At 33.6% G+C, this 13,096-nt stretch overlaps 2 protein-coding genes across 2 annotated transcripts; one reads left to right on the plus strand and one right to left on the minus strand.

Moving 5' to 3' along the window:
• The first annotated feature begins 4,388 nt into the window (after window positions 1-4,388).
• On the plus strand, window positions 4,389-9,628 carry LOC8276344 (uncharacterized protein C630.12). The gene is made up of 13 exons (XM_002525540.4): window positions 4,389-4,720; window positions 5,123-5,173; window positions 5,258-5,436; window positions 5,911-6,046; window positions 6,624-6,720; window positions 7,426-7,485; window positions 7,574-7,674; window positions 7,839-7,873; window positions 7,985-8,042; window positions 8,401-8,475; window positions 8,545-8,702; window positions 8,816-9,076; window positions 9,324-9,628. Exons 1-13 carry the CDS (start codon window positions 4,577-4,579, stop codon window positions 9,559-9,561), a joined length of 1,593 nt encoding a protein of 530 aa, XP_002525586.1. The 5' UTR covers window positions 4,389-4,576; the 3' UTR covers window positions 9,562-9,628.
• Window positions 9,629-11,047: 1,419 nt separating this feature from the next.
• Window positions 11,048-12,269, minus strand: LOC125370831 (small polypeptide DEVIL 22). Its single transcript, XM_048377696.1, has one exon. The coding sequence runs from the start codon at window positions 12,010-12,012 to the stop codon at window positions 11,830-11,832; it is 183 nt and encodes a 60-aa protein (XP_048233653.1). The 5' UTR covers window positions 12,013-12,269; the 3' UTR covers window positions 11,048-11,829.
• Window positions 12,270-13,096: the final 827 nt, after the last annotated feature.

Here is a 13,096-nt window from a genome sequence, read left to right on the forward strand (position 1 = left end):
ATTCAAAGTTCTATTGTTGTAATCTTTGATCGGAGATTTCAGGTTCCAATTTATTTTCTCTTTTTTTTTTGGTTATAGATCAATGTTTGATATTTTGAAATTAGAATCCTTAATCATGGTCTTGAGTGTTCTTGTCTTGATCGTGTTCCTGTTGAGCATCCTTGTCATGTTCCAGCTGTCTGTAATCGAGATGATCATAATTCTCTCTTAATCTTTTTGTCAAATTAACATCTTCTCCTCCATTGAATCGGTCTTCTTCTACTGATTTCTGCTCATGGAAACGTGTTGAGTCTTTGGTTACTTTTTGAGGCATTAGCAAAATTTTGTCTCCTCCTCTTGCAAAACCTGAGGATTTCTTTACAGGTTCTTATAATTTTTTAGGGACAAAACCTGAAGATATTTACAGTATTGTCTTGCTTGAAAAACTCACCTTCCCTCCCAATCACCTTTCTAGTACCATTAATAATAAAATTATCAACCTTAATCTTGATCTCCTATATATACTAATCAATTAATTGGCACAACACCTCGGGATATTAGCAAGATCTCCAACTTGGTCTAGCTATAGCTTCATACCAATAATCTCATTGGGACAATATCGCCATCTTTCATGAACTATTACCAAACTTGTTACATTGAATTTAAAGGTCAACTTCTTGGAAGGGAAGCTCTCTAAATTTAATCTCTCCAAGTTCTTTCAACTTAGCATCCTCGATCTTGGTAACAAAAACTTCACAGGTAATTTGCATGCAACCCTTTATTCATGTAGCAAGTTAATTGTTGTTAGACTCGCCTATAACCGGTTGGAAGGAAACTTTTACCTGAAATACAACAATTAGAATCTTTATCTTTCCTCCTAGTTTCTTACAACAACTTAACCAACCTTACTAGGGCTACCAAATTATGATGGGTTACAAGAACCTCACTACTTTGATCCTTTCAGTCAATTTCTTCAATAAAAAGATACCAGATGACCAGAACATAAGAGACTAAACAGATTCTAAAATCTCCAAGTTCTATCCTTGGATCTGTCTATTAATCAAATAACAGGCTCTATTCCTAGTTGGTTGGATGGTTTAGAAAGCCTATTTACATAGACATGTCCAATAATCTTCTTTCAAGAGTACCTAAGGAACTTGGGCAACTGCACACACTAGCATCGCAAGGGGCTAATCAACTAATTGACCGAATTTATTTGCCATTGCCTGTATTTGCTCAATCCAATAATGCTACCTATCAGCAGTACAATCAGGTCTCCAGCCTGGCACCAACTATATACTCGGGAACAATAACCTCACTAGTGATATCCTAATAGAAATTAACCAACTGAAGCTTCTTCATGCATTGGATCTTAGAAAGAATAACTTCTCTTCCAAATCAAATATTAAACTTCACCAACTTGGAGATATTGCATCTCTCTGAAAACCAGCTTTTGGAGAAATCCCAACATCATTAAGAGGTCTATATTTTTTGTCTTCATTTTACATTGCAAACAATAATCTTCAAGGACCCATACCATCATGAGGTCAGTTTGATACTTTTCATGTTTCTAGATTTTCAGAAAATCTTAAGTTGTGTGGTTCTGTTGTACAACATTCTTTCTCAAATCCATCAGGACCCATCCATCCTACTGCACCTTATAAAAACACTCATAACAGCACAAATGTGAAACTTGTTGGATTGGTAGTTAGTATTTATTTTAAGACTGGTTTACTTAATTACTATACTAGCACTAGACTCTGATGACGTAGAAATGAATGCAATATCCAACAATCGTTATCCTAGATTTTCTCTTGAAGCTGATAAGGATACCAGCCTAGTAAATTAAGGATCTAATCATAACTGAACTCTTAAAAACCATTGACCATTTCAACCAAGCAAGCCTTGTCGGCTTTTGTTTGGTTTATAAAGCAAAACTAGCAAATGGGATCAAGTTGGCTGTCAAAAAACTTTCAGGAGAAATGGGTCTCATGAGAAGAGAATTCAAAGTAGAGGTGGAGGCTCTTTCCATAGCCCAACATGAAAATCTGGTTTTATTGCAAGGTTATTGCGTGCATGAGGGTTTTGTACTGGTTACATATTTTTACATGGAGAATGGAAGTCTAGATTATTGGTTGCATGAGAAGGTTGATGGAGCATCGAAACTAGATTGGCCATCTCGACTGAAGATTGCTAGGGGAGCTAATTGTGGTCTACTTTATATGCACTATATATGTGAGCCACACATTGTGCATCGGGATATTAAATCTAGTAATATCCTTCTTAATGAAAAGTTCAAGGCACATGTAACATATTTTGGATTGGCTAGGTTAATTCTTCCTTATCAAACTCATATTACGAGTTAGCATGTTGGTATCCTGGGTTACATCCCTCCATAGTATGAACAAGCATCGGTAGCCACATTAAGAGGAGACATGTACAGCTTTGGGTCGTTAGCTGCTAACTAGGAAGAGACCTGTAGAGGTGTTCAAGCTAAAGATATCAAAAGAACTAGTTGCCTAGGTCCGATAAATGAGAAGCGAGGGAAAGCAAGACCAAGTCTTTGATCCTTACCTGAAAGGAAAGGGCTTTGATGATAAGATAGTGTAAGTGTTAGATATAGCATGCAGATATGTTAACCACGAACTATTCAAGAGGCCAACCATCAAGGAAGTTGTTGATTGGCTAAAGAACGTAAATTCACACAGAAAGCAAAACAAGAGTTAGTAAAAATGCCATTTGGTGTGTGTGTGTGTATATTTGCACCAGATATGGGTATTTTTAAGCAAACGTTTATGTCATTTTGATATTGTAAATCAAAATTTATCATATATCATATGCTTTAAAGATGTACAGAAGGAAAAACTACAATCACATCAATTTAGTTATTATGTTGAAGCTTTACTAAAACAATGAAAATCTCATATTAGTTATTAAAAACTATTAACCAATCAACTTGACAAAATTAAAAGTAAAAGCTTCCACCAAAAACTCAACTAATTCTAATATGGTACCTCCTTGAGATTTCATCTTTCTCGTGAATGGTACTGAACCAAGGAATAAACTCATTCAATTTGCTAATTACAAAAGAAATGTTTCAAACAAATAGATAAACACTAACAAAAATTTATTAATAAGATTAGACCAAGCAATTAAGATAGTACCTACATCAATAGTACAAGGAACTTGCCTTCTTATCATTTTTGTCAAGGATTTATTAAAAAGAATCCATAAGAGCTTTTCTCAACCTCTTAATACCTTGTGCCTTTAATCTGCTGGAAAATGATATTAAAAAAATATAATCCATCCAAGGTTTCATTTTGAACACTGCCATTCAAAAGGTTACCTAAGTTGGTAGGATATCATGTTTTATCATATCTTACTTAATTAACTCAAAATCCAATCCTACTCACTTGTGGGTTGCTTAAAGTAAATGGTAAACTGCATTTGCATTAGCTGAAAAGTCACACATAGTATGGTAATATATGCAGTTCTACTGATTATGGATTACTAAAATAAAAGGGTAACCTGCCTCTGCATTGGCTGAAAAGCCAAATATTGTAGACTTTAAAACCAAAATTATTTTGTTATAAAGATTTATTAAAATTAAGCTAGTAAAGATTCATACACTTTGATGAAATTCAAGTGTTCAACATCATATTTAAGCCCAAGCAACACAATTGCCTCCAGTTTGAATCTTTTCTTGTCCAATAATTCCACCTGAAAATCTCTAAATTTTTAGCCTAAAGAAACGAGCAATACCGAAAGTTTTCTTCGATAAGAACATCCCCAATAAAGAATATATATAAAAATTATACTTTTAAAAGATTTTTAATTCATTTCTTTTCTCTAAAATGACTTACTGAGTCATTTTTTTTTCTTAAATTTAGAAAGATAAAAACTAATTTTTAAATATATTTTATTATATCGCTCTTATTTTTTTATTTTTTTTAAATCATATTCTTTCTCTTTATTTATTTTTTTCTCTTTTTCTTTACTTTATTAATAAAAAATTAATTAGAAAGTAAAATAAAAAATATTATTAACAAATTAAAATAAATAGTTAATTATATATAATGTGGATTGAGATTCAAAACCCAAAATATGGAAGGAACCGATAACGGGTAACATATAAGAAGCAAGATAGAGAAACAAAAGACCGCTTGCAATATGGGCATCGTTACAACAAACTATTAAACATGCAGAGGAAAAAGAGTACTATACGCACATAAAATGCAAATAAATATGATTCAGATAATGGTCATTGAAATATCGATGAGATGGGGATGAATGTTGAACCTTTATTGCAATCGGGCATATCTTAAATGTCTCATCTCTGCTCTGGTTAAAATTTTAAACTTTCACAATCAATGGAGCTAGTCCAAATGTATTATAATAAGCGAAAGTCGTTGAGAGGCAAATGACATTTCAAACGGCAGAGGATTCTATTCATGTCGTTTATAAGGACATGTAAGGTTAGAGTTCTTGTAGGATGAGCTAGTCCACATGGTATTATAACAAGCACCTGACTGATAAAACACAATAACTTGAGACCAACTAACTAGTCTTCTACGAAGAGAGTACGAGATTGTAGGAAATGAAGCAGCATCACAAGCTGACGGTGGCGCTTTGTGGGATATGGGCGGCGACGCTTCTTTACGGTGAAATGTTTTCCTTTTGGGTACCCTCTCTTTGGTCTTGCTCTTGGCCTCATCTTCAATCGTTATCTTCCAATTCCACGGTAATTCAGTTTCCACTCTCATTTACCAAATCAAGCTTAAAGATTTACTTAGTAATCAATTAGATGAGATAGCTTAAACTGGAAAGTTATATTCTTTGTGTTTTCTTTTGGCTGCATTGACTTTTTCCCCCCTTTTCCGAATGTGCTTATTCTATAATTAGTATATAGCTAGATCCTATTTTTATGGTATCCTTTACCATCAATATTACTAATCCCCATTTTAGAACTATTCCTAATCCTTTTTCCCCTGAAACCTATAGATCACTATGCTCTTGGCCATCTTGATTAGCTGTAAGAGATTCACTTACATGTCTAGTTAATGCATAGATTTGGGCAAACAAGTGAATATGGAGATGGACATGTTAGCGAAAACTAAAAGATTACTTCCAAATTCTGTTTCAGATAAATGGTGTAGGAAATTATGTAAAAGTTGCTGTCATAGCAGACCCACAGGTAAGCTTTGCTTATCTACTGCGCCATTTTTCTTTTCTGAATTTGGGATCTTATGCATTGATATAGATTTATTATTCTTGACAGATTATGGACAGAACCTCGCATCATCTACCTCCAAAATCATTTGCTTTGGAGACTGCACAATTTTATACTGACTTATACATGCGCAGGGCATTCCTTTTGTCCATCCTGCCTTTCAAACCTGATGTCATTTTGTTTTTGGGTGATTATTTTGATGGTGGACCTCATCTGTCAGATCAAGAGTAAGGCTTGGAAATTTGTGGGAACTTTAATTAGCTGCTATGTAATTAAAGTAGCCTAAAAGCGTACACATTGTTGTTGTAGATAATATTTGCCACTTAAAATGATGTCAATACATAAGCTTTTCCATTCTCAGACTATTACAATACCAAAGAATTAGAACTTTCCTGTTAGCTTTGCTAGATTGGATATCTATTTTGCACCTCGAATATATGATATCCACCTCTTGTTTTGCTTCTCTCTATTTTGTCTTTTCACATACTGATCAGAAATTTCTATCCTATATACTTAGTTTTTATATTGCTTCTCTCAATTTGGAATTTCAACATATCTTTCAGATATATTTCGCAACACATCTCGTTATATGACCTGCTATTAGCTTCTTTCTCTTGATGTTTTCTATGCCAATTCTTCTCTTTACATGTCTTTGTTTAGTTTCTGCTGCAGAATGCACTTGACATTCTTTGACTGATAAGATGGCAGGAATCATTACAACGGTATAGGCATATCTTTGCTATGAATTCAGAAGGAAGATATTCAGATTTTCAGGTTTACTCCATTCCTGGAAACCATGACATTGGCTATGCAAGCCTCAATTCTCATAAACCAGAGGTATTTTGAAATTTATCACGTTCTTGGAACTGCATATTGTTTATTAGCCATTTCTTTTACTGTCTTAGTTGATGAACATTGCCAGTGACAGTGCCAGGATGAAATTCAAGGGGCCCAAGCCGAAATTTTTGAAAGGACCAAACTGAAAATTGCAGAGAAGCTATCAGGATAAATTAAAATTTAAAAAAAAAATGTTTGGTGGGGGGCAGGGGCCATAGCACACCCTCCTCCCCCGGCCCCCTGAACATTTGCCTTTTGAAATGACGGAACCTGTTCAGGGAAAACTTGAAAATTAAATATACCACAGAAATTCCAAAATGTATGAAGAATTGCACTAGAAAAAGTTTTAACCTTGAAATTGGGTACTGAAACTTGCTGTTTATACATAATATCTACTGCTGAATATCTTCACGATAAGTTCAAAGTTTTTGTTTTAAGGGATTTGTAGGTTGAGTGCTTTTTCTTGTCTGTATTTTGTTCCCTATACTTGAAATTTAGTAGAATACTTCTTCAAATTAATTATATATACATCATAGATTGTATTTGTTTAATAAGCAGTACTTTTACATTCATACAGGTTGTTAGACGATATGTGGAAGGGTTTGGGATTAGAAACTTCCAATTTACAGTTGGAAAAGTGGAGTTTATTGCTGTTGACGCTCAAACTCTTGATGGTAAAGCAGTTAACACTAGATGTACACACTCACAAGTCCAATTTAAAAACGTGGAAAATGTAACAGTTACATGTCATCTTGTGCTAAATTTGCTTCTGAACTTTGAACACTAGTTTGTAATATTTCCTGTCTGCTCCTGGTAATTTTAGTTGCTCTTTGCCCCTCTCAAGCCATATAATTATAATCCATATTTTTGGTTTGCATAGGCCTTCCTAGTTAACGTATCTACAAGTTTAGATTTACTTTTAACGTTCAACTAAAATAGGCCTCTTAACCAATGTAGAATCAATGTGCATGGATTGTGTTTCCAAGGAAGGTACTCTCTGTTTTAGCACTGTATGACTGTGGCATCAGTGCTATCTTTGCTGGGAGTTGGGTTGATGCCGAGTAATATATGTTACCTAGTTTTCTATGGTGGAGAGTAGTTGCATACTTTGGTTTACACTTTAGCCAATTCTATGTTTCAATCCTTTAAGGTACTCGGCAGTGCTTTAAAAAAATGAGGATTCTTGATCTCTCACTGGATTAGATAAAATCATATAAAGTAAATGGTTTGCATTATCACAAATATTTGTTGTAAGCTTCATTGATTGTGTGGTTTTGTGCACAGCATAGTAATTAGTAAGTATTCAAAATAAAACTTGAATTTGTTGGGAGTTTTAAGGGAAAGTAAGTCTGAGCATATTTTGATTTTGCCATCTCCAGGTGACCCACAAGGAAATTTAGCTTCCATGACTTGGGAGTTTGTAAAAAATGTCTCTAAGGGTATATGATATTCCTTCTTCTTTTTTTCCACCTATGAGTTTATGCTTACAACTTATAAATTAATAAATTTTTTAAAACATTTATGTAGACATTCAGTTAGCTCCAAGGGTTTTATTGACCCATATTCCTTTGTATCGGCGGGACAACACCGATTGTGGCTCTCACCGTAGTTCCCCAATCATAAATCAGGTATTTTGTTGTCAATTCAGCAGAATCCTCCCTTTGTTCATAATCTCTGTTGATACTTTTCTTTTTCCAAGTGAATTGAATTCATTATCCTGGCTGGGATAATTTATATGAATGCTTATGTTCTGTCCATGCATGAACTCACTCGCATTTCTCTTCATATGCAGCGGATTTCACGTTCTGCTCATAGTCAAGAAATTACGTAAGCTTCTTGTTCTTTTCTGATAAAATGGTCACAGGGAAGTTGCATGAAATTGTAGAATTCAATTGATGGCTGCCATTTAACAGTTCGCGGGATGGTTGATTGCTGCAGGTACCAGAATTTTGTAACTGAAGAATCCTCAAACAAATTGCTGGAATTGCTCAAGCCGGTAAATCACTTTTTATGCCCTTGAATTGTCTTTGCAGTGCTTATCTGCTTATGTGGTTTGCAGATTATTTTTTTGTAAAAGCTGAACTTGAACTTGATTTCAAATCATAGAGTAGTTCATGCAGTTAGTAGTCAGTCACAATCATAAAGAACCTCAAAGGAGGACCTTTTGTAAGACTCCGCTTAGCGTTTTGAAGCATGTGATAGGTTCAAAAAAAAAAAGCATAGGAGAAAAGAAAACCAAATCTCTAGTAGTGCTCATTTATCTAAAGCTACATGCACATGTAAAATTGTGCTTTGATACATTCTTTGGATTTGGAAGATGCTTTTGCTGGCAATAATACAGCTGTCTTCTACAGGCCCTAATATTATCAGGACACGATCATGACCAGTGTACAGTGACACATGAGTCAAATTCTATCCCCATAAAAGAGGTAATGGCATGAAATTTTGTCATTTCTAGGTTTTCTGAGGTAATGACTTTAGTTGATAATTATATGCAGCATTCTGTAGGGACCATAAGCTGGCAGCAGGGGAACTTATATCCATCCTTCATGCTACTATCTGTTAGTAACTCTGCACAAGCAAATCGATCCGCTGCAGAAGATGCGTTAATTTCTCAACTTTGCTTTCTTCCAATGCAAACACATATTTACATATGGTAATTATCGCACTAGATGAGTAGAGTATCAATAGTAATTGCCTTACGAGTTTTTGAGGAGGGTGGGTATATAATGTTACTAAGCTACTGCGTCTATTTGCTTAAAATGTCAGGTATATTTCCCTCTACATTCTGACCCTTCTTACTCTTCTCTTCTGGCCAGCAAGTGGCATAAGTTTTGAGCGTTACTTGAGTGGTCTAATGGGATATATCAGACTGTACAGCAGTATGTTTAAGGGAGGTACAAAAGAGAAAAATGAAGATGAGAATTTTGAGTACGAAGAGATGTGGGATGCAGAAGGAACAATGCATCTTGTAAAGAAACCAGTAAATACTCCTACTTCATGTCATGGTGATAAAGCCTCAGTTGGGAGGTGATGTTTTTATCTCTGCATCTCGCAATTTTTAGTATGCATTTTGTGACTCGCCCACTGCTATATGTCCTTTGGGCCCTTTTCCCATCCACTGCCTATATGATGCATTATACAAACTTCAAATAGTTGACTGAACCTTGTTAATATTTACCGATTATACATGGGAAATTGTTATATTACTATGTTCTACATGATAGTTTATTTTTTTTTATTCTGGTTTTAATTTTTTCCCTTTACATGAGGGCAGGGGTAATGCTGTGATGCGACCAACAGCAAGAAAAAACATTTCTCAGGAGATGGAGATATCTGTGAACATTGATGGAAATACAGATCCAAACATTAAACTAGCACATAGAACAAGCAAATCAAAGACAAAGATCATTATCCGAAGACTAATGAGGACTTTCCGGATGGTTGTAGTCATTGCTGCTATAAATATACCTATATACATGATGTTGCTCTTCAAAGACTGGATTGATCAGTGATTTTTACTTCCTTCAGCTCCTTGAATAATGCATATCAAATAAAATAAAAAATTCCATTGATGTTGAAGTTCAGGCCTTTTTTACCATTTGATTTCTTAAATTATGCCCTCGATTGATCTTACAAACAAAACTAAGAGAACAGAAGTTGATGACTTGACAAACACAATGTTTCATAACAGATGGTCGATGGAACCTATCGTCTCAATTATAATTCTTGGAAAGTATTGTTCTTTGATCAACCTTTTAGCCCTGCAATTTTCTTGTGGATGTAGATGGTTACCATTATTGTAGGATAACCTGGAACCCCACAGGGCAACCAATTTCGATGAACCTTCTACAGAATTTAAAATAATTAAACATGCAGATATTTTAGGGGGAAAGAAAATGATATGTTGACCTGAATACTGAAAAATGCAAATCTTAAATACTTAACCTATAAGAAAAATGCCAATATTAAATGTCTCGAGAATCTTAATCTTGAGAAGATCCATCAACAACATTAGTTTTGGATCACACAGAACTAAGTTATGTCTAAAATCTTAGCATGTAGATTGAGAGAATGAAGACCTTAGCTGTTCCCACCTTGACATTACAGGCATAACTTAGAAAGCTGCATATGTTCATCAAAAGTTGCCACATTCCTTGGCCATGCTTAGTTGCAACTTGCCATTATGTTTTGTCATGAAACAGAAGGGTCTGTCTTCAACTCCAAAACATGGGCCAGGATATGTATCATAGGTGGGACAACTTGCTGAGTTCTATCCTAGACAACATTACATCATTTGCATGTGTGATTAACTTGGTGAGTTCCATTTATACTTGGGCAAATATTCTATTCAATTTTAGTCATACAATTCTCTTCATTCCATCAATTGTCATTCACTTTGACATACCAATTCATGCACTAGTAAGTACTTCTATTGAATTATATCACTACTACAGGACATTCTATTTTTAAGGTTCTATTGTTCGAATTCAAAAGAAATTTGTTTCTCTTTTTGCTGCGTTATCCAAAGACACACTCAATTAATCTAATAACCTTAAATTAGTTAAGATGAGATAATAATATAAATGGTAATTAAACTTTATAATTAATTTTATTTTAGTCACAAAACTTTAATTTATTATATTTAATCATTTAACTTTAATTTTTGTTTACAATTAAATTATTTTGCCAATAAGAATTTGACATCTTAATTACTTTTTTTTATTGATTGTTTTTGTCAAATGCCAATTTTTTATTTATGAAGTGATTAAATTGAAATGAAAATAAAATTGAGTAATAGAAACAAAATAAATTAAAAGTTTGTGACTAAAGTGAAACTAAGTGTAAAATACAGTGACCATTTAAATCATTTAAGATAAATTATTTAAAATATTTTTTAATTTTAAATAAATTATATATGAATCTTATATTGATTAATTGCCGGTTTTAAAATTTTCAAATAAAGTAAATATCAATTAAATTTGATAAAAAAAAAAGATATACAACAATCTCATAAATAGAGATCAAATTATTATAACATAAATAACTCAATTACATGGTTACAACTTACAAGTAAGAAATTACATGGTTACAACTTACAAGTAAGAAATTACAAGCTTACAGGTTCTCCCTTCATTTTTCTCTTTTTTCCTGCAGGTAAATAACATGAAATTCATGTTATTTCCGAAAAGACTAATTAAGACGGGGAGAAGATTTTCTCTTTTGAGAGAAAAAAAAAAAAAAAAAAGTGCAGCAGGCCAGCAGCAGCTACCCGGCTAGGGTACATCAGAAACCCGAATACAACTGAAATTAACCCTTAAATTCACAGGGAAACAACCTTTGATAAACAAATAATAAGAGCATGGAGATAATGAATCAACCTTCCACGTTTATTTCAATAACAGCTCCATGTTTCTTAGTACTTGCACACAATATCTATAGATATATATATATATATATACACTTGATGCCCAGTTGGTGAAAAAGCAAGAGTGTAGCTTTGCAAATATGTCACCATCACCATCATCAACAAACTCTCCTGTGTTACCAAAAACCCAATTGATGGATTCCTCTCAATTGGGTTTAAAAAAAGGTTGGAATTGCACTCCAGGAGAGAATGATGATGCACACATATAGCAGAATAAGCCACGCCTTAGCCCATGAAACCTTACTGGATCAGCATATATAACAAAGTGTAAGGGAAGAAAAATTACGAGAGCATTAATTTGAGAAACAAAATATACTGAGACACCCTTTTCAGATCGATGAACAAGTTGGATCGACTAGTCATCGCCATGGATATACCAGCAGAGGAGCATGGTAGCGCAACGACGCAAGATGTAGACACGAGCACGTTGCTCTTTAATCAAGGAAGCACACTTGGTTGTGAAGCCATGACCCTTTCTCTTTGAAGAGGGCTTGGTTCCGTACTTGTTGAATTCTTGGAGCTTAAGCTCGTTAGCCATAGTTTTTGGTGTTGAAGATTATACTGTATATAAAAAAAAAAAAAAAACACTAGGCTTTACCAGAAAAAAAAGCTCGATGGAGCTTGAGAGATGCTGCAGGGGAAGTGGAAGTATATATACAATGTCAAAGCTCAAAAACCAAGAAGGGTTAACTGAGTTTTGAAGGAATTAAGTAAGGGAAGTGAACATGGTCAGGTTCAAAAACTGAGGGATTTGCATGGAAAATTACAGCAAACTATTTTTTTATTTCTTCAATATTGGTACTTACGTGCAAACATTTATTAGTATAGTACTATTACCAAGGTTAAAAGAAGACAAAGAAAGAGATGGCTTTAATTTCTTGAATTCTTTTTATATTTTTTCTTTTAAGAAAAAGAATTGAAGTCTTGGATGTGGGGATTGTATTGTATTGTATTATTAGTGGGAAGAGAGATGTGTTCAATAATTTTAATTTTGAGAGAGTGATAGATTAGAGAAGTGGCAAAAGGTGGGCATGAAAAGTGGAAAAATGTTTAATGAAGACAAGGCAAAGGATTTAGGTTATGGGAACAGGCTTCCGGCAAGCTGGCCTCAGTTTTGAGGTAGGAAGTCGTTTTGGTTGGATTCTCCTTTCCATGATTCAGAAGAAAACAGAAAAAAAAAAAAAAACAAAAAAAACTAAACTCCCTCATCTTTCTTTCTAGCTTCCAAGCATTAGTTCACTCTCACGTGTGCACACTTATAAAATGTTTCTTCTATTATTTATTTTCGTGTTGTAATTATAAAGAATGATTGTATTAATGTTCATTAATTTTACACTTGATTATAATCTAATCATTAAAGATTTTGATGTAATTTATTTTCATTATATCATATGAGTTATGTTGGCTATCGAAAAATTGATTTATCGTAAAAAGAAAATTATAATATAATAGTTTTTTAGTAATAGAAATAATTTATATTATAATAAAATTAAAATTGAATAACGAAAAGGAATCAAAATAAATACCAAAAAAAACCGTAAATATAATTATTTCAACCAATAACTAGTAAAAAAATATATATATATATTCGAAGCTGAAGTCCAGTATTTGGAGAAGGTTAA

Source organism: Ricinus communis, chromosome 8, assembly GCF_019578655.1.
Source record: "Ricinus communis isolate WT05 ecotype wild-type chromosome 8, ASM1957865v1, whole genome shotgun sequence".
Classification (NCBI taxonomy): domain Eukaryota; kingdom Viridiplantae; phylum Streptophyta; class Magnoliopsida; order Malpighiales; family Euphorbiaceae; genus Ricinus; species Ricinus communis.

Coding starts and splice junctions, on each gene's coding strand:
- LOC8276344 (XM_002525540.4), top strand. CDS start 4,577: ATGAAGCAGCATCACAAGCTGACGGTGGCGCTTTGTGGGATATGGGCG. Junction 6,721..7,425: donor TGACGCTCAAACTCTTGATG/GTAAAGCAGTTA, acceptor TGCCATCTCCAG/GTGACCCACAAGGAAATTTA. Junction 7,486..7,573: donor TGTAAAAAATGTCTCTAAGG/GTATATGATATT, acceptor ACATTTATGTAG/ACATTCAGTTAGCTCCAAGG.
- LOC125370831 (XM_048377696.1), bottom strand. CDS start 12,012: ATGGCTAACGAGCTTAAGCTCCAAGAATTCAACAAGTACGGAACCAAG.